The sequence below is a fragment of the Rhinolophus hipposideros genome, assembly GCF_964194185.1.
Source record: "Rhinolophus hipposideros genome assembly, chromosome: 25".
NCBI classification, from domain to species: domain Eukaryota; kingdom Metazoa; phylum Chordata; class Mammalia; order Chiroptera; family Rhinolophidae; genus Rhinolophus; species Rhinolophus hipposideros.
In genome coordinates, this window is record NC_138071.1 from 16,477,148 (window position 1) to 16,499,055 (window position 21,908).

The 21,908-nt window shown below is 37.9% G+C and overlaps 1 protein-coding gene across 4 annotated transcripts in view; it reads right to left on the reverse strand.

Moving 5' to 3' along the window:
* CHCHD3 (coiled-coil-helix-coiled-coil-helix domain containing 3) overlaps positions 1 to 21,908 on the reverse strand; it is a 250,356-nt gene that overhangs the window by 75,174 nt on the left and 153,274 nt on the right. For 2 of the 4 annotated variants that reach the window (XM_081038017.1, XM_081038015.1), the window contains exons 5-6: positions 19,289 to 19,303; positions 18,119 to 18,202 (exon numbers count right to left, since the gene is read on the reverse strand). In XM_081038017.1, coding sequence (XP_080894143.1) covers positions 18,119 to 18,202; positions 19,289 to 19,303 — 99 coding nt within the window. The remainder of the gene's footprint in view (positions 1 to 18,118; positions 18,203 to 19,288; positions 19,304 to 21,908) is intronic. The other 2 variants (XM_081038018.1, XM_081038016.1) reach the window with 1 other exon arrangement.

The window sequence follows — 21,908 nt, forward strand, 5'->3', positions numbered from 1 at the left end:
ATGTTTTTCTCCCCTTCTGTTATTTTTCTTCATAGAACTTATCACCACTTGACACAAAATGCATTTGCTAGTGATTGTCTCATAGAGTGTTAACTCAATGGAAACAGGAATTTTTGTCTGTTTTCCTCTCTGCTATATCCCCAGAGCCTAACATGGAGCCTGCCACACAGTTCCCTCTAGATAAGTGTCAAATGAATGACTGAACCTGGTGAACAGTTTCCGGTGACAAAGAAAGCAAAGGAAATAAAAAGACATTTGGCAAAAGTCCTAAATTATAATAATAAAGGTGTTAAAGTGCCTGTTTAAGAAAAACTAATGAAAATACGGCCAGTTAAAGCAAGAATTACTTTTCAAAAGTTTATAGAAATCCAAGCAAACTAAATGTACTCTAAATCACAGATGGGACCAAGAAATTGAACGACATACTGATTGAGGAACATACAAGGTTGGTTTATGAGAATGTAAACAGAGGGTGCCAAAAACATGTATATACATTTTAGGAAAGGAAGAACCTGTATTAAAATGGAAATAATATATACCGATAACAAAAGATGAATACAAGTCATGTGTATACATGTTTTTGGTACCCCCAGTATTTTAGAATTTTTATTTCACTTGTTAAATCAGCAAACATTTTGCTCTCCTTTAAAATGTCCATAGATAAAGTTACTACTACTAATATGTTAAATGAAAATCAGTATTTCTATTCCTTAAAATACCGTGAACATATTTTATTACCACTACTGATTTTAAGACACGTGAATAAGAATTATAAAGCATAAAAGAGTATCTACCCGTACCCTATTTTTCTACGGGGATAAACTTTAAGAGCTGTAATTTTCTCAAAATAAAAATGATTTGCTTTGAATAATGGGAGGATCCAGAAAGTATATTATATGAAATATGCCATGGGAAATTTTTTAAACTGCTGTGTAGGTGTTCAAGGTGGCACGTTGACAGTTATTTTACCACATTTTGTACAGCAGGGAAAATGAGGAAAAAAACACAAAAAACGATTTACAAGTTCCTTATACCTTTATCTTTAAACTGTAGCATACTCAAATAAAAAAAATTGAGTACATGAAAGTTTAATCCTTATAATGCCCATAATTTATACTGTTAACAACTGACTACTTCAGTCATTAAAATATGCTTTGATTCATGGGATTAAAAAAATACAATACTTGCAAAAAGAAAAGATAATTTAACGGGCCTAATGGACATTAGTTGGTTTTTTGGTTTGTTCATTTTTGAGGCAGAAAACACAATAGGAAGTTGTGGGAGAAATACAAAAATGAATTTAAATTATATGAGAAAGATATTAGAGGTTCAAACAAATAGATCTTTCTGAAAGTTTATTATTTGGGGATTTTGTTTTTTAGCTTGAAGTATTTAGTCATTTAATTTTATGAAAATTCTCTAATCTCAGAATGCCTTTTGAGGAATCTAGTCAAAAAAGGTACATTCTTAAGAAAGGTAACACAGCATACTGTGATTCCCCCCCCACCCCCACCCCAGAATTTGCCAACAATATGCTGAGACTCTTAGTTTTGTAATTAAAAGGACTTGGGTGATTTTGCTCTTTGGTGAATACTTTTAATAAAAGACTCTTGCATAAATTGTACAAAATGTGACATGCCAGGATCAAGTCTGACGTAGTACATATTTCTGTAGAAATGAAATCTACAATATTGATATCAATATCCCCCTGCCATTTTGCTGACGCCATGACACCACCAGAAATGTTTTCTGCCTCTCAGGAATACAATTCAAAATAAAAATCTCATTTTTCAAGAAAAGGCCCCTCTCACCAGGAATATTCTTAACTGTAAAATCCGTCATTAGATGAGCAGTGTCTGTCTGTCAAGGCACCTCCCCTCCCTTCTGTGATATGTGTATATTTTTTTTACTACATGCCTTTTTGCTCTTGCCCTAACGCAACCCTACAACCTGTCCTCACCAGGCAGTCTCCTCCTTACTTTCCATTCCATTTTAATGGATAATAGAGAAGAGAAAAAATAAAATAAAATAAAAAAAACCCTCATTCCTTACGTCTTACTTGTTAAATAAAAAAAAACTGCATTGATATCCTAAGTCAGAGACTTCCAATAGGAGATTAAAACAAACATATAAAAAACAAAGATATCTGCTCACAGCCCATTAAAAGGATACCTGTACTTCCCCCGATTCCATGGTCTTCTCTGTCCTTATGCTCCCCATACTGCAGCACCTTCCTTAAAGCTGGTTCCCATGAACTTCATAACCACACTTGTCTAATACCTGGTCTCATCTTCTGCGTTTCCAGTCCCTGCTATTGAGGAACTGGACCCCAATATTACAGTATCTCAAGGTTTAACAAATAAACCATTCTTTAATCTGGAGAAGTGAAAGTTCAACCAAATGTTTTCTTGTTGTTTGTTAAATTTCCTACCCATCAGCTAGTCTTACATTAATTTAACTAAATGGACGAAGATTCTAACCAGCCTCTGCTCAAAAGATGGAGGATGAAAGAAAGATATACGCTTCAGTGCTAAAGTGCTCAGATTACTATCTCTGATATAGTCTGCCAAATTTGATGGGAAATACATTCAAGAGAAATCCCATTTTATCAAATAAAATGAAGTACTCTATAAAGAGCTCTGAAAATCTGAAAGATTATGTAGGTCTCATTGTAGTTTTCTTTCATTATTTCCATATTACAAAAAAATAGTTCTACAATTGAGCCAATGATGCTATTCCTTCTGCAAAATTCAATATAATAATTTAACATAAAACAACAAATAAATATTTTTTTCTAGGATTTTTTTCTTCCCCAAACAAGTGACCTCAAGCAGCATGTAATTATTAATTAGATGCTGCAGACTCATGATGCTGATGATAGCTGATGTTATCCTAATTTAATATCCACCTAAACCCACACATAATATTTTATTTCAGCTCCACACCCTCAAGAAGTATGTTATGAAAGTCACTTTACAGTTAAGGGCTCTGAAGGTGAAACAGGTGACATGGTGTTTCCGAGGACTAGCAGCCAATGAGTAGGAGGTCCAATATTTGAATCCATATCTACTTGTCTTTGATGTCATTAGACTTACTACGAGGTCCTTTGAGGAAGAGGTCGCAAATATTTGATACACTCTGAATCATCTAAGCCCATCTCCATAAAATTCTGAGGTCAATATCTGAAGTAATTATGAAATGACCAAGAGAGAAGCACTTGGGAATTACTGCTTTACAACACTGTGGGTATGTAAAAACTACCAATGGGAACAGATCAGCAAGTTAGCTGTCCATTCCTCTGTTAGAAGAAATCAGGTGAGTTCTACTGAAAATTTCACTCATTCAGTATAGCAATTAGTAAAACGCTATTGCATGCCTGCTTTGTATCATGATATCAACAAAAGCTAGTGAAATTTTATTGTTCATAGGACGGAGTTCCATAAAAACCTCACGAATGGTACTCAAATATTCATTCTGTTCCAGTCACCTCTGCAATATTTGGGATGGCCACCCCAACACAAATCAGTTCTAGGGACCTAAATAAAGTGAATACTCACTTACTTAGAATATATTTAATGAGACAGTAATGATGACATGGTAAACACTGCCACCTACTCCATAAAGCCAATTTTAAAACTCCAGGTTTCTATTTTCTCGTCTGAAAAAGTATACTTCTGAAACAGATGAATGTTAAAGTTCCAACGAGCAATAAACTTTCATGTGTCTATAAAATATTCCATTTCATTAATGCCACATCAGCTTGTTGTATTAATACTGGTTTTAATTGTCAGTCAGCATAAGCTTAAAACATCAGCAATCTTGTTTTGTTGCCTGGCAAGGCATGAAACCCAAATTTCATTATAATCACTGTTTCCATTTGGCTACTTCCAAAGTAATATTCAGTCAAAAACTATCTTTTGCATAATTACTCTTACTAGAGTATAACTGATATTTCGGTGAGTGTAATTACTTTATATAACTTGCGCCTCTATTTAGATTAAAATACTTACCCTTTTGTCTTTCCGGCATTATTCTTTTGGGAACCAAGTTCAGGGTCAAATCCAAACGATATATATATATTTTTAATGTACCCAACACAAAAAACGGCATTCTTTGTCTTTAATTACATACTATTGAAATCTTACAAATAGTTCTAAGGATGTCTGCCAAATTTCTACAATTTAGAGCCACTACACCATGGGAGAATAGACAGTTCACGATTTATTATGCATTATTTTTCTGGATCTACAGAAACACTCATTGTAGTTCTAAATTACATTTTCATTTTAACGATAGTTAGATAAACAGAAAAGCAGATCTTCTTAACACAAGGGTTGTCTACTCGAGGAGATAAGCTAAGGATCTTAACTCTCAGTCCTGAACTAACTACTCGTCTCTCACTTCTATTCTCACTTTCACTCACATCACAGTCCCATCTAGGCAAGGAAGAAACAATATTACGATTAAGTTCTAGAAATACTAACGTTAAGAAGAAGTAAGGAGCAAGGAGGAGTGACAAGATACTAGAAGTAAACTGTCTGTGTATGCAGGTACCACCCATGCACAATACCCGGGCACATAGTAGGTGTTCAGCACCCCCTAATAAGGGCAGAGGAAGGTACAGACACACACAGCAAGCCTGAGGATTTCCTACTGAGCAACACTGAAGGAGGAGATGGAAACCCATCACAGGAGGTTAAATGCAAGTATGGCTTAAGGGTGGCAGACTGCAGCGGTGTATTTCTAAGATTAATTATTCAAGTTAATTCCGAGGCAGAGCCTAGGGAAGCCACTGAGTGAACGTTTAAATAGCTGTAGGACAGGAGACGTGTCTCTGGCCTGAAACTAGAGAAAGGAAATTGACAGTAAATTCATATGTATGTGATGACAATTTAAACTGCAGGAAGTTTATGCCCTAAAATTTCATACGCATACATCTAAATGGCAGGAGATTAAGCTGTCTGGGCTGGACACAGTGGTTCAAGGGCTACTTCAGAGATCTACGAGAAAGAGAGGATTTTGCAAAGTGGGCTATGGCGAAAGAAGACGGTGGGGGCAAAAGCGCCTGAGTGGCAGTGGGGGCCAAGGGATGATCATTCCTGGGCACGATAGCCCCTTTGCTTGTTGTTGCCGCCACACCAAGTCTCACTATTATCGTGGCTGATCTTGTAACTTTGAATTCTGGTTATGTTTCCCCCCACAGTATTTCTCTCCATCCCCTCGGAGAAGGAAGGACCAATGCACAGATTCTTTCCTGTTTCCTTACTTTCAGCATCTCTCCCATCAATTTAGCCGATGTACTTTACTGTACTGAATGCATCCATCATCTGATCACGCCCTCTAATGACACGGGTGTAATTTTTCTTCACTGTGGAACACAAGGCACTCTGAATTAAGACTGCTAGTGCTCAGTTTATGAAAGCAGCCAACTACTCAACGTGCAAAGGGAAACTCAGCTGAGAACCGGTTACTTCACTCTAGTGGTTCTAAACGAAAAATGTCATGCCCACTTCCACCCAAAATCTTCTTAAAACAGGTGCAATTGCATAATAGGAGTTTTGGAGTCGGCCATGGTGACACAGATGGAGAGGCTGATGGTGGGGAGGGAGACAGAAGCGAGGCTGGAAACCTCAGGGTGGGTGAGTTAATCGACATCTCTGAGTCTCAACAACAAAACCACCAACTGTGGGGGTGGTGAAGAGAGTAAATACCCACCCCTAAAGGTTTGTGTTGGGGTTAAAAGGATGGTGTTCCATCACTTCCTACACGGCCTGGCTTGTCATAATCCCTCAGTTGATGGTCGCTGATGATACTGACACTGATATTTATTGGACAACAGCAAAGACATCCACAGCGCAAAGCACCCAGGAGCACGTTCACCCAAAGCTAAGTTTGGGGATAAGTGAAGCTGGGCATTCTATTTGGGATGGGGTTTGTGGAGAAAATGGATGTCCCCCCTTCAAAATCATGTAAAAGTAATGGTTATCACTTACAAAGCACGATTTAATTTACTCCCAAAGTTTACTTAAAAAGTCGTATCTGCACTGACTGACGTTTAATTCTATGTAAATGACATATGTAGTTGTATGAATATCAGTAGCTGGCATGATGGTAGCTCGAATCTCTGCAACAACCTGCATGATAAGGTGTACGGTGTGTTGCATACGAAGTGACCCAGAAGGCTCATATCTAAATTACACAGGCCGTTTTTGAGATTAAAGGCTTTCATCTGCTAAAACCTTTATTCATTTATTCAACAAAGATTTGTAAAGCACCTACTATGTGTTCCAGGCGCCGGGGAAGCAGCAGTGAATGGACAAGGCTCCTGCTTTCGTAGATCCTATGTGAAAACTACGAGCTGTGAGGGTGCTGTACTGGGGCCACGCTCTTCTCCCTGAACTCTCGTCCTGTTTCTGAAGGCGAATGAAAGTACGGAGCACAGGACGACTGCTGACCTTCATTCACATTAACTCATGGGGTACAAAGACTGCACTTTCTAACCTAGGCAAGCAAACCTTACTGCTTTCTCACCAAATAATAACCAGTCCTATAAGCTCTTTCGGAAAACTCAAGGTTCTGAGGAATGGAAGGTGTTGACACATCTTTAAGATTGCTTGTTCCTCCAGCTCTAGGTCTTAGTACACAACTGGACGATTTGTAAAGACCCACAGTGATAATTAAATCCTACTTCATTTTACGAAAGAGGAGACAATTCCTAGTAGGACCCTTGCTCGCATTCTCCTGGGCCCCCAGGCCTGATTCTACTCATAAAGTTATACAACTCTTGGATTAATGGGTATGTTTCTAGGTCCTGGTGAGACCCCACTACCTTTCGCTCCCAATTCTGGGGAGCCTGGAATAACACAAGCTTGAATCAGGAAGGTGAATATAAATATAAAACTGAGATAGTATGGTATGTTTTCTAAAAGACTCTTACAGAGACTAGAGATGATGCAGAGAATTAAGAGTGAGAACAGTGTATGAGGGTTCCCTTTTCTCTACATCCCGCCAACACTTGTTGTTTGCTGATTTATTGATGATGATCATTCTGACAGGTGTGAGGTGGTATCTCATTGTGGCTTATTTTCATTTCTCTAATGATTAGTGACGTTGAGCATCTTTTCATGTCTGTTGGCTGTATGTCCCCTTTGGAGAAATGTCTGTTCAGGTCCTCTGCCCAATTTTTAATTGGATTGTTTGGTTTTTTGGTGTTGAGTTGTGTGAGTTCTTTATAAATTTTGGATATTAACCCCTTATCTGATGTATCATTGGTGAATAACTTCTCCCACTCAGTAGGATGTCTTTTCCTTATGTTAATGGTTTCCTTTGCTCTGAAAAATCTTTTTAGTTTGATGTAGTCCCATTTGTTTATTTTTTCTTTTGTTTCTCTTGCCCGAGGAAATAGAGCAGAAAAAAAACATCACTAAGAGCAATGTCAGAGAGTTTACTGCCTATGTTTTCTTCTAGGAGTTTTACTTTACGGTTTCAGGTCTCACATTTAAGTCTTTAATCCATTTTGAGTTTATTCTTGTATATGGAGTAAGAAGGTGGTCCAGTTTCTTTTTTTTTCACGTATCTGTCCAGTTTTCCCAGTACCATTTATTGAATAGACTGTCTTTAACCCACTGAATGTTCTTGCCTCCTTTGTCATAGATTAAACGGCCATATAGGCGTAGATTTATTTCTGGGCTCTCTATTCTGTTCCACTGATCTATGAGTCTGTTTTTATGCCAGGACCACGCTTTGATTACTATAACCTTGTAGTGTAGTCTCAAAAAATGAAAAATAAAACTAGCTATGACCCAGCAATTCCACTTCTGGGTATTTATCCAAAGAAATCCCAAACGCTAATTCAAAAAGGTATATGAACCACTGTGTTCACTCCAGCACTATTCAAAATAGCCAAGATATGGAAGCAACCCAGTGCCTATCAGTAGATGACTGGATAAAGAAGAGGTGGTACATATAGACAATGGAATATTACTCGGCCATAAAAAAGAAAGAAATCTTACCATTTGCGACAACATGGATGGACCTGGAGGGTGTTATACTAAGTGAAATGAGTCAGACTGAGAAAGACAAATACCGTATGATCTCACTTACATGTGTCAGCTAAAGAAAAAAATAAATGAACAAACAGAACAGAAACAGACTTACAGATACAAAGAATAAATTGAGGCTCGCCAGAAGGGAGGGAGGGCGGGGTTGGGGAGCTGGGTGAAAAAGGTGAAGGATTAAGAGGTACAAATTGACAGTTCCCAAAATGGTCATAGGGATGTAAAGTACAGCATAGAGAATAGTCAATAATGTTGCAACAACTATGTATCGTGCCAGGTGGGTGCTAGACTAATCGGAGGGATTACTGCATAAATTATACAAATGTCTAACCACTACACGTGAACCTAATATAAAATAGAATTAAATGTCAACTGTAACTGAAATAAATAAAGTTTAAAAACGACAACAAAGCCCATACTACGGGACCTTCAGAACCTTGAGCCTCTTGCTCATCTGTCTACCCTTTTGCAACTCCGTGCAAAGGGAAGGCAATTCCAGGATGGGGGCCGGTCCTCAGAAGCCCTCAGAAGAGGAATTCTTATCAGTAAAATTCTATGGCTTCTGGACCTCTATATCCTAGGATGCGAATCAGGAAAGACTCAAAAAATGTAGGTCCTGGCTCCATGCAGGGCACAGCAAATCTCAGACGGTGCGTCAAGAAACAAAGTGCATGTTTCTTAAAGAAAGAAAAACGATTCTGTGGCTTGAGTGTCATGCTGAAACATGGCATGCGGTATCTTCATCCTGGAAGCTCTGTATGTATAGAAACTTGCAGAAGGTGTACAGAAATCTGTTCAGCTTAATTAAACCTAACATTGCTCAAGATTCTTTGGCCATGGAACGTATCCCACTCCCTAACACATTAATTTTTAAAAGTTACCTAGTGCCTATTATACGCCAGGTACCACCATGGTGGTCAAAGAGGAAACAGGTCTGGTCTTTGTGGAGCTTACATATTTAATATTTATTTTCAAAGAAAGCTATTTGAGGCAACCAGTTGAACTGGGTCTTTATTTGAGCATTTAACCGGATGGACCTCTCCAACCCACCAAATTCCCCTCTAAATCCCATTATCTTTTGGACTTTAAGAGACAAAAGTAGTAGCTACTCCTCACAAAACACTTCTGCTCTGGAAAAGAAGAAGCGGGCAAAGCCTCCATGGATCCACTGTGGCCCTGAGAAGCTCTGTACCAGATGCCGACAGGCGTCTGTGCCATCTGCATTTGTCACTCTATGCACAGGGCCTGGCTCACTGGAGGAATTTAATAAATGTGTTTTTGAATGAACAGTGAATCCAAGGACTCCCTCTAGCCAGCTATCCCCCCACCCGACCCCCCAAATTCTGATAAAAACGACCAAAGTCAAATTGTATCTTAGTTGCCAACTGGGTTTGGATTCCCTTCATTAAGTTCTAGCCTTAGTTACTATGCTTTATACGTCAAGTTCAGGTGCGGGCACTTCTGATGTGATAATGGAATGAGCTAATAATACTATTTGCAAATGTTGTAAAGACCAAATATATCTTTCTAACCAAAGCTAATGTGTTAAGACATTAGCACCTTACAGAGGCACAGCTCGTTCGTGGTCTGAACTATAAAACTGCAATGAAGAGCATTTTCTTACACCAGCCCTGCAATTTCTTTCTAAAAAAATTAATAGTCATGTATTTTAATTTTTCAGTAAGATAGGGAAATACAAGCACTGGCTGGTCTGATAATGGAGTACATTTGAAATTTATAAATAAACAAGATATCAAGAAGCAAAACAATCCGTGATTATGAAATTAGATACAAAGAAAAATCAAGAGATTTCCCCCATTTGCGATTGCATACAAAGTAAACACAGAATGACGTCCTGGCTGTAATATGATGATTATCGGTATGGAAAAAAGATCCCAAAGAAAGGAAAGGGGGTATTAATTGTGTTTTCAAATAAAACAACCTGCTGAGCCTCCCTAGGCAAAACGAACAGACTCTTTAAAAGTGGAATTAATTTTGTCTGGATTGCATAACACTTTATTTCTTACCTTGTCTTTATACATTCAAGTGGCATAGCGTTAAAAAAAAAAAAACTGTCACAGTAAACAGATTCTAATTATGTTATCGTTGAGTCTTTCACAACGTAAAAAAAATGTGAAGAATTGAGAAAGTATGCTACCCATATCGTTGGCATCTTGGCACTTGCGAACATTACAAGTGCTCACGAAAAGGCAATACTGGGCTTAACAGCTCAACTGTATATTATCTCTTTCTCAGAGCGCCGGGGCTGGCTCTGCAAAGCACAGTGGTCCATTCTAAGCTCTGAATAGAGAAAAGGAAGAGATCATTAAATTATAATTTCCATGCACAATTGGTACAAGTATTTCCTACCAACAGGATTAATATGAAAGAAAGATCCCAGAATAAAGCTGCTCGGCAGAGAGGATGGCAGTTTAGTGTCTAGGAAATGTGATTTCACTGAAAACCCTGACACATCACAATACGGAAATCCTATTTACTGTAACAAGCAGGGTGGATAATGCTATTTAATACCTAGTGTACTGTGTGCCATCATCTCCTAGTTTTGTGCTCCCTGCTCTCATCTTACCTTAAGGTTAATACTTCCTGACAGCCAACATGGTAAAGAGAGCACCACATTAAGTGCTGATCCCATGATTTGCAAATCTTTTCCTCTTAAGTTAGGCACAGAAAACCTGGCTCCAGGTAAGGGGATTATTTTAATGAGATGCACTTTTACGAACTCACCCCAGAAAAAAATGGAAGTCTCATATCCCTAAAGCCAGTTTAAAGGAACATTTCAAGGTTACCCAAACCACATTTCCCATTAGAAAATTCAAAGAGGTTAACAGAAAGCCAGTGTGTTTGGTGGACTTGTTGAATAATGAATTAAGGATAAGACCCCCATTTCCACTATAGTATATTGATTCCCTTGCCTCAGAGAATGAAATAGATTAAAAAAAAAAAAAAAAGTCCATCCTGCTTGCTACTTTTGGAATATATGCAGTGATAAACTTCCTTTAGGGAGGCAGGTAAGAGTACGGAAAGGGTTTAGTCTTTGAACCTAAGTTCTAAATGACTGTCAATTATGTTAACAAAAGTTAAGGTGATACTGGGCCTTACGAATTGTTCTACCTAACAATTAACAGCTAAAAGTACTTATGTGAACTATCATTATTTGTTAATGATAAAAAATTGAGACTAACTCAAGGTACATGTTGCAAACCACTTGACTAGCCTCGCTGTCGTTTGGAATGGCATTGCAATTACAAGTGACATGGGCTGCTATTTATTGTCTGCCTCGTCCAAACTCCTGGATCAGAGAACCCTCTCTGTTTCTATAACTCTTGGTAACTCCAAAAACTGCAGGGACCCTGCCTTGATTTCAAGATGAACGAGGAAGCCAGTATAAAATTTCCAAGTGTCAAAGGAACCGTATACCTCTCCAGGTTAATAAATGCAAACTAGCATAACCTACTGAGGCATATCTACCACAAAGCTATGCTTTTAACTATTGCGTTCAATTTGCTATCTAACATTGCATGGCCAAAGCATACACAATAATTTAGTGTATATTAGTCACTAAATATATCCTAGAATCCTATAGAAATATATCCTATGTCCTAGAATCATTGACAACTATTTAGGAAGCACCGTAGGGGGAAAATAGCAAAGGATTTTTTTTTAAATCCCATAAATTGAGTTCATCTCCCTAGCCCCAAAAAGGATGGTTTATGTTCTAGGATCTCAGATGTCAGTGGTCTGTGTTTTTTATCCTTATTAATCTCTTGAAAAGGCTGACCCAGCTTCACTGAATGAAATATTTTTACAATGACAGACTTCATCTGGTAGTAAAGAAGTAAAGATGCATCATAATTTCTTCCCCATAAGGCGCACACTGAGCTGACCATGATTTCTTCTGTCGTCATTTCCCTTTATTACCATCGTCGGCGTTATTTCCACCCCCCGCCCAGCTTTGCACAGAGGAATACAGAAACGAAGGTAGTAATTGACAAGGAAGAAGTCAGGCAATCAAAAAAGCCAATTAATCATACAGATGAGCCTGACACTTTATGATTCAGTGGAAGATGTGCCATCTACCATAAGTAAAAAGGCTTTTAAAAATTGCTCACTTGATGTAAGCATGACCTTAGAATTTAATTAGCAACTCTCTCCACAGGTGACAAACTAGTAAAGTACATTTCTTCTTAATGATAATTTTTTTTTCCCCACCAATCTCTTTGCATTGCTCTCATTTGCCCAACTCATACATTTCTCTCTCCTTCTTAATTGTGTGGCTCTCACTGCAGTGTGTATGCAAATTGCGGCTGAAATGTAAACTGAAAGCAATACATACCCCAGTACCCTGTTGATCTGAACACTGTAACTGTATCAGACTCAGCTCTCTGATCTCCCTCAGCTCCTCAAGCCACTAGGGCTTTTCAAGTTGTCTTCACGCTGTGCCAAACCCCACCACTCTTACGAACGCCAAGAGTTGAATGGATGCAGTAGAGCCAATCGATTGAAGCTCATAATTGAAAAGTTAGGCATGCAAGACACACTAATCATCAAAGAACGCATGTCTTCAAGTTGTCTTGGAGAGAACAGGGTCCTTCATCCAGGAAGATCCCTGGGAGAATCTGGGCTCTGCCCTCTCCAATGAGGGTCTTCCTCCTTCCTCTCACTCCCCCCACCCCCACAGGATTAACAGACTACTGAAAATACACACTTTCCTGAAAAACATGCAGGCAATCCAGACTCTAAAGAAATACCCATCAATACCCTTTTTCAAAAGTAACAGAAAGTTTGTTTTCTTTCTAGGGATAGAATGAAATAGCAATGAACGAACGAATGAATGAATGAATGAAAACACCTCAAAAATATTTTTAAACTGCTCAAATGATTATAAATGTTTTACTTCAAAGGAAAAGAAGTACAACTAGATATTAAAATAAGTCTTATGGGTATCATGCTGCAGTTGCTAGGTAATAAGGCCGTATTTATTCCCTTTTGGTCAAAGTTTCCCAGGAAGTGCCAATTCCTGGGGAGAAAATTATGCGTTTCGAATGCTTAACAATTTCAGGTTATGAGATAGCATTAATCAAATTACAACATCAGGCCCTAAAATGTTGTATTAGAAGCCAAAAAGAGCTAACTTACCACACAAAGAACTAACAAAACAATCAGCAGGATTTAACTTCTTAAGTGCAGAACTGGCAAATATTAAAAACAGAGCTGGACAAAAGCTACAAGCTCAGGTGTTGGACCTGGCTCACATCCAAATTGTGCTTTGGCTGTACCTTCTGGGGCAAATTCCTCGAAGCCTTAAGATGTCACCTAAACAATAGAGTTGGCAGCTGCATGGGGCTGTTTGCGGGGATAAAAGGGTATAATTCATGCAAAGCGCCTAGCACAGTGCGAATAATCAATAAATGTTACTGTTAGTTACTAGGATTATGATGATGTTATAAGTAGCTGGATATTCAAAGTTAAATTTGATTTTTCTCATAGATTTAAATAAGTGATTTACATGATTTAGTGAAGAAGACAAACATTTTGTGTGTATTTACAAATTGTACACTAATTGTTTAGATGTAACTTTATGGTCTAAGCTTAGTAACCCGGGGCTCCATTCACTGTACTCCTACTTTGTGTGAGTTGTGGAAAATATGGAAATAAGAAATTGACCTTTGTCCTCAAGGAGTTTACAAGAGAAACAGATAACGAGCCTTAACCATCATGAAACACGGCATCATAGAGAGAGGTATATGAAGCATTAGGGAGGATTCCCTGAAGGACTCAAAGAAGGCTTCTAAAAACCAGTGGAGAACCTTCTCTTCGAAAGCTGCCCTGGGCTTCCTCTCAAATCACCAACCAGGAATTAATTCTCTCCAAGTCTCTTGTGTCAACAACCAGGAATTAATAACTCAAGTCGCTTTCGGGCCACACACTTAACTGCAATGACTCTAATGTTCTTACTATATATAAAAATTTACTTGGCATCACGGTCAATGTTGTTTGATTAAGTTGGCAACACTTACAATGAACTAAGGACCGGAAAAACTTTTCAGATGGCTTTGACCTTCTTTCTCACGAAACAGTTGCTGCTGGGAATGGAATACAGGTGCTAAGAAGTGTGGAGCTGGTGTCCAGGTAAATTATACTTACTACTCCTATCAAGTGAAAGGAGAAAATGATCTAAGACTCCTGGTCAACTAAGCCACATAAATCCCTGAAAGGAGAAAGCTCCATTTACACAAGGGAAGACCTACTTGAGAAAGAGTTCATGGAAATAGATCCAAGAGGCAAGCCAAGCTATGTTATAGAACTGAGTGTATTTCACACGTTCAGTGGACTTGGATTCATAGTCTCAAAAAGAACTCTGCATCAGGTCAATGAAAATGAAATGCTCAGGTGATTAAGGTGATGAGTCACTGAACAGTGATAAAGACAGACAGTTCCTGTGTTTGTTAAACCAGCAGATGGGCAGGTGGTAAGGTAATCTTAGCAACCTTCCTTGGAACGATTCTGTAAGACTCAGGGTCTCCTCTCTATTCCTGATATGCTACCTGGGACCTAGTTGATGAGTCTGATGTTAAAACAGAGAAAGATGTGTACTTATATCCATTTTTAACCCGCAGGCAACCCAAGTTTCATAGGAAGTGAAGATGATCCTGCAAGTTATAATATTATCATCAGTTTTTCTTATATGATGCACTATTAGATTGAGCACTTTTCCGTCTTTGCACATACACTGTGAAGAATTCCTAACAGAAATGGTTAGACAGTGTACTTTTCACTCTTACCACAATACAAGAAATGCCCTTTTTAGAATCTCTTGCATTAAGCGTAGAAAACGCTTCCGCATTGGGGGCCTCAATGTCTCTCAAATATTCCTGCCGTAGGTGAAATTCACCTTAGGCATTTTAGGAATGGCAGTAATAAACAAAAACAGGATTTCATAGAAATGGGAAGAAGACACCGGGAAGCTGAATAATAACTAAAGGAATTTTACGATTGTTAGTATCTTATGCACAATGGAAAGCAAGTAAATATTCTTTAATGACAGCAGCTTATATTTGTTAAGCTCTCTGCAGTTTCCAAGGAGCTTTTTTAAATACATCTTCTTCTCTGGTCCCCGCCAATAACTCACAAATGTAGCCAGACACAGAACTCTCCCCAGGTTATAGATGAAGAGCCAGAGACCACAGAGATTAGGTGAAGTGTCAAATAACTAGAAGACAAAGCCATGTCTTCTGACTTGTAGTCCAGCGTTCTTTCTAGGACATGTTATTAAATATGGAATTATTTAGTATAAACTAATAGTAGGGTGATAATTCCACCTCATAATAATTCTTCTAAGCTCACTGGTGTTTCTCAGCTTTCAGTTAAAATTCCTAAATAACTACTTTCCAGCCTCACCTTCAAAAGGGAAAATATGCGTGTGCATATATATATATATATATATATATATATATATATATATATATTCCCTCCCCCCCAAGTAAGAAGACACCAATCATAATGATTCAATATCATCATACACGTCCATCTTGTCTCGTCTCCCACAACCTGTTCTATCCTGAAGCCAAAAGTAACTATTAGGTGCTGAGCAGACAAGCTCAGTCTGCCAAGAACAACTGCTCTCAGTTCCACACACCAACCACTGAATTACCGCCATCCAATTGGTGAATTTATGAGAACTGGGTGGATACTTTGCAGTGCCTTTTCTTGTACCTACCACTGATCACTGATGAGTTCAAAATGCACCAATACTTAATTCAAAAAAGTACAAATTCAAGCACAGTACTTCTTGATGGCAAAGGAAACTATGGTTGGGCGGGGAGAAAGCAGGTGCTAGGTAAATCACCTCAAAACTTCCCCTCCCATCCATTTTGTTCAGCTAACAAAGATGTGGCAGGTGCCGTACTCTGGAAGGACCGACGTAAGATAAGAAATACCACTGACTGAGCCGTTACTCAGTGCTGGACACTATTACAGGTGCTTTGTGAGACATCGCTCATTTCACCCATTAGTGACATAAAGTACTATTATATCCTCATTTAACAGCGGAGGAAACTGAAAGTTTCCAGAAGATCCTCCCACATACACTGATTCAGGGGTTTGCGTCCCAGCCGTCGAACGTCAGAGCCTGTACTCTATCTAGCCCAGGGTTCTGCAGCCCACACCCAACTCACGGGGCAGTTCCAGTCCACCACCTGTTTTGAGTACAGCCCTAAGGAACAGTGTTACATTATTAAATGGTTGGGGGGGGGGGGTGGAATCAAAAGAAGAGTGTTTTTTGACATGTGAAAATTATATGAAATTCAAACTTCAGTGTCCATGAATTGGCACACTTCTTACTGACATATTGGCAACGGCGGCCTTCACATTACAGCAGCAGAGGTGAGCGGCTGGAACCACACACAGCCTGCAAAGCCTAAAATATTTCCTCTCTGGCCCTTTACAGAAAAAGTGCTGACTTCTGCTCTAAGCCATTCCACTCTTTGCTTATTGAACATGTCTATTTGGATGTCTTCAGGAAGAGTCCAAACTTACCCTATCCAGAATCAAACTCCTGATTTCTCCCATTACACACACATCGAGAGCCGTGTGTGAATAGTATTCCCTGATGGAAAACGCATCTTCTAGTTGTAAAGCCATAGACCTAGACTGCCTTCGAGTTCTTTCTTTCTCTCATGGTCCAAGCTACCAGCAAATCTGGTCAGCTCCACCTCTGAAATATCCAAACGAATTTCTTTCCTTCCACGGCTGAGCACCCTTGCCCAAGCCTTCACCATCCCTTACCTGGGCTTCTGCAGAACCTCTAACTAGGTCTCTCTGGCTTAAGTTCTTGCCAAGACAGCAGCCAGAATACTCTCCTGCTCACAAACCCTCGGGCCTTTCTGAACATGCCAAGTACACCCCTACACAGGGCTTTGGAGTCTCCCCATTCCTGCAGACCTCTCCCCAGATGCCAGCCTATTAGGGCCTCCCTTTCCACCCACCCCCAAATCTACACTCTTAGGCTCTGGGACTCCCTTCCCCTTGCTTTAGGGTTTGCATATCATCTCAATCTCCCATTCATATACGTGTTGGGTTTTAACGGAATTTAGGTTCCGAGGGGGCAGAAGTTGGGTTCATTTCTTCATTAGCATATCTCTGGCACTAGACCAGGGCCTGACATATATTAGGTGCTTAAGTATATATCTGCTGAATGAATGAGAAAATGAAATGAGAAGAAGCACTCAGTTCAGTGACACAGAGACAACTGAACATATTCAACATACAAATAATCGTACTGAATGGGGTTTAGTAATGTATTTCTTGTTTTACCTACACTCTTACTGAGCATCCTATTCCAAACAAATCAAATCTTGGGGGTTTCAGTCAAAGGGGAGGACAAGCTAGCTTTATCATCTCATGGTCTGTGTATGATATTATTCAAGGGAAATCTCCTGTACTGAACAGTACACTGATTAGGGGCTCAAACTCCCATCCTTACATTTTGTTTCAGCCTCGAATACCTCCTGAGCATCTCTGTCCAATTCCAGATCCATGGTGACGAGAGGAGTTACCTAAATTCCTCCTGATTTTTCTCCCTAAGTTCTGCTATCCAGCTCTTGTCCACCCCTCCTGAAAGGAACCTTCATTTCTTAGCCAGAAATTCAGTGAATTTTCACAAAGACAACATATCCTTTATGACACTATCATTTCTAAGAACGTACTCAATTTTAGTCCATGTTTGAGAGAGTTAAGAGTATCACTCTCCTGTGTGACCAGGATGCAGTGCGGTTTCCAAACATTTAAAGCAAAATATGTGAGGGAGGTTTGTGAGCGGCCAAATATGTCAATGAACCAAATAACATAACCATACCCCAAACTATCAAAATAGAAATGACGTTCCCTGCGAGAATGACCTACCTGCTTGCTTTCTTCACTTCCTGGTGACTTTGTAACTAGGAAAAGCAGTTACAGTTCTAATTTATTGATTTTTAGATAAGTGTATGGGAAAGCTGCAGATGTGGTAATAGAAGAGAATCAATGGTAAGAAATCGGCATACCCTCTCCTCCAGTCTAGCCAGCTGCTCTTTGTAGAACGTATCCTGCTTCTTTAACACTCGATTTTTCTCTTCCAGCTGCTTAGCCTAAAAAAAGAAACGAAGAACATACTATATCAAGAAAAAGCAACAGCATAGCAAAAGTCAAGTATAAATTACATTAGAAGTAAGTATACAAAGCTCAGGATTTTTGCAAACTATTAGGCCTCTGCCATAGAAAACCATTAATAAGATGATGATTGCTGTATTTAAATGTAAAAGAATGAGTCTATATTGTCTTTTGGGGGTTGTAACTTTTTTTTTTTTTTTCTGTAACAGCTGTGTCCTACTTTGTCCAAATGTATCATAACCCAGCAGAGACAGACAGTTTTATTTAACTACTCTTTCAGAGAGTAATTTCAAGGATTAATATTTTGCACAATAAAACTTTGATTTTACTCTGGGCATAAGACACATGGTTATTAACCTTTCTTGAACAACAACAAAATGCCTATATAACATTGTGTACACAAACTGTGTGCTTGAGAACCCTTAAATTACCCAGTGAACACTGCATATAAATACATGTACTGGTCTATTTCCTTTTCTATGAAGTAGCTGTCTTTAGAGGGGGGGCAAAAACTACTACAAATGTTTATCTGAATAATTAAAAATGAATAATAAAGTAATTTAAAAACTCAGTAATCCCAATTCTAATTTACAAGATATTTTTTTTACAGAATGAAAACACAATAAAATATTTTTCATTCTTGAAAAACATAATGATAAAGATTACTTATGGATGCTTTTAACCATAACCATTACTTATGGTTACTTATGGATGTTTTTCAAGATTAGTAAAAAAAAAAAAAATAAATGCATTTTTCAAAGTGAGTTCTATCTTGATTATTACATTTAAGGGAACTTTCTGGGAGGGAACAGACCTATATCAGCCCAAGTTAGAAAAGTTTTTAACATATTCTTTAGTCAGTGAATGCTGAACACACCCGACCAGGAATTTGAAAAAATTAAGGATGTGTTTTGGCCTTCCCATCCTGTGGCGTGCACCATATTTTTTTGCAAGGTGATCAAGTTTGCCTGCCTCAGCCAGTGGAAGCGTGACCTCCACGATCTGATCTGCTTAGCTTAAGTAAACCCATTTGCACATTTATAGATCAGTGTTTTCCTACTTACTTTGACATCAATGTCCTGTAGCATGTAAAAAAAACAAACAAACAAAGTTATTTAACAATATAACTGCTGTTTTCTCCTAATATCACAGAGAAATCTGATACATAATATCTCTCTAGAATGCAAACCAAAGAAAGCAATAGGGGGGGAAAAGGGACTCAACTTTGGACACATTTAAATGTGACTGAATTGTTAGTTTAAATAGAAGATTTCAAGGAAAAGTTCATGTTGCTTGAAAGCATATGAATAAATAAAAACAAATACAATATTAACATTTGACAAACATATGCAAGCTCATAATCCATGGCTTCTTAGTGCAACACAGAAAAACTTGACTAGTCTGTCAGGCACATAAAAGAAAAAGTCAACGGAGAAAGAATGTTTCACAAAGCTAAGTGTGAATAAAATATGCATGACGGAAGAGAAAAGACCTTTCTAAATTCAACCCAGATCCCCCAAAAATAAAGAAATGAAAAAGAAAGGACTTATGAGACCTTTCATAAAATTAAAAAAATCATTAAACTCAATGAAAAGCAAATGGTAGAAAGAGGAAAAGAAATTCCAACATGTAGCTGTGAGAATTAATGTCATTATTTCCCTCTACCTCATCCCAGCACCAGCAGGTTTCCCAAAAAAAAGCCAAAAGAAAAATACACAAATGACCTAGACTGGTAATTCACACACAAAAATACAAAAAATAAACAAATGGAAAAGAAAACTCAACCCCAGAAAAAATCAAAGAATGAAAATGAAAACAATGAAATACCATTATTCATTTATCAAACTGACAAAAAATAAAATAATATTGACAAGGATACAGGAAAATTGGCTCTTGTATACACTGTCGGTCAGAATATAAATCGGTGTAACTACTTTTTAAATCAATTTGACAAAATGCAATAAGGCTGAATGAAAAATGTACACAGCCACTGAAATCCGAACACACACATATATATATGTATATATATATATGTATTTTAGGACTTTTCTTCAGTAATTATAGGAATACGCAAAGATGTTCGTGATAGGGTGATTTAGAATGGCAAAGAAAGAAAAGCAAAAACCAAGCTAATTGTGAAATAAAAATACTCAAAACATACTAAGTAAAAAAGGAAAAAAAAAAACACTATAAAGAGGAAGGACAGCATGATCTCTCTCTCTTTTTTTTTTCTGTAGGGAGGGAAAAAATAGGAAGACAGGAAAGGTATTCAAATAAAATGTCAACGGAGCAGCCCAGTGGTGGGCTTATGGGTGGTTTCTAGTTATTTTTGCTTCTTTACACTTTCCAAATTAAAAATAAACATACTTTGTAGTCAAGAACACAGGAAGAAATGTTTTGAGGTGAGGGAACTATTCTGCTTCTTGATTATGGTGGTGGTTACACAATTGCATTCATTTGTCAAAACCTGTAGAACTGTATATTACAAAGAATGAATTAAATTACACGGTGACTACAAATTAAGCATACTGAAACTTATAAAAGTAACTACACATAAACATATGGATGAATGCGTATATATTTCTCGACTATTAATCTGTTAATAGTCACTTAGTCGATTTTACTTCTAGTCTTTTAATCCTAGAAAATATTAAGAAGAGCACACAAGGATTTATATCTAAGACCATGCAGCCAGCATTACTTAATGCAACAAACAAGTGGGAACAGCAGACGTTTGTGTAAATAAGACTTGGTCTGACAACAGGATATCGATTACAAAGATTTTAGTCCAGCCATAATGATCAAAAACTGAGAGCCATTCAAAAATATTTTAATAGAACGGTTAATTTTTTTAATTCAAAATATTGTGCGGGTAAAAAAACAGGCAATAAAATAGTATGTACAGTAAGTTCTTAATTTTGGTTATCAAATGGGGGGAGCAAAAAAAGAAGAACCGGGAAAGTTGAGTGCCTAGTTATACAGACATGGAAGAAAGTGTAAAGTATTCTAAGGTGTTAATATTAGATATGTGTAGTGAGATATTTTTCTTATTTGGACTTCGCTATTTTCTTAATTTTCTATAATGAATAATTACTACTTCAATAATCAGAAAAAATATTTTTAAACATGAATATCACATACATTTATTTATCCCTGATGATGAGATGGAAACATAATATGGTACAAAAGCCAGGAGAGTGAGCATATTAACGACCAAAAAAATTTGTTTTAACAACTTGAACAGTTATTTATAGCATGGAAATTATTTTGCCTACTAAATTCTTAACGTATTAACACTTTATTCTCTCTCCCACTCAATGAATGACATTACCCACCATGGTTCTTCAAGCTCTTGCACTAAATGTTTCTTTTGTTCGCGTACAGTTGCAGTGAGATTTTTTTCTTTCCCTTTTTAATTCAATACTACAAGCTTGAGCCTCCTGAGGGTCTACAAACAAATTTCATTTTGAGGAGCTGATTACAACCTAAATAAAGCATCCTCATTCCTCATTCACATTTTTAGAGGTTATCCTTGAAAAATTTTAATGCAACATGCCAATGGGTCAGATACGCATACTAAAGAACTAGCTCCAAAGGCCTGAAAACACTAAACTATATTCTAACATCACACATCTTTCCCGAGCCGGCCAAGAAAATCAATCAATAGTTTGAGATCTGCTGGGG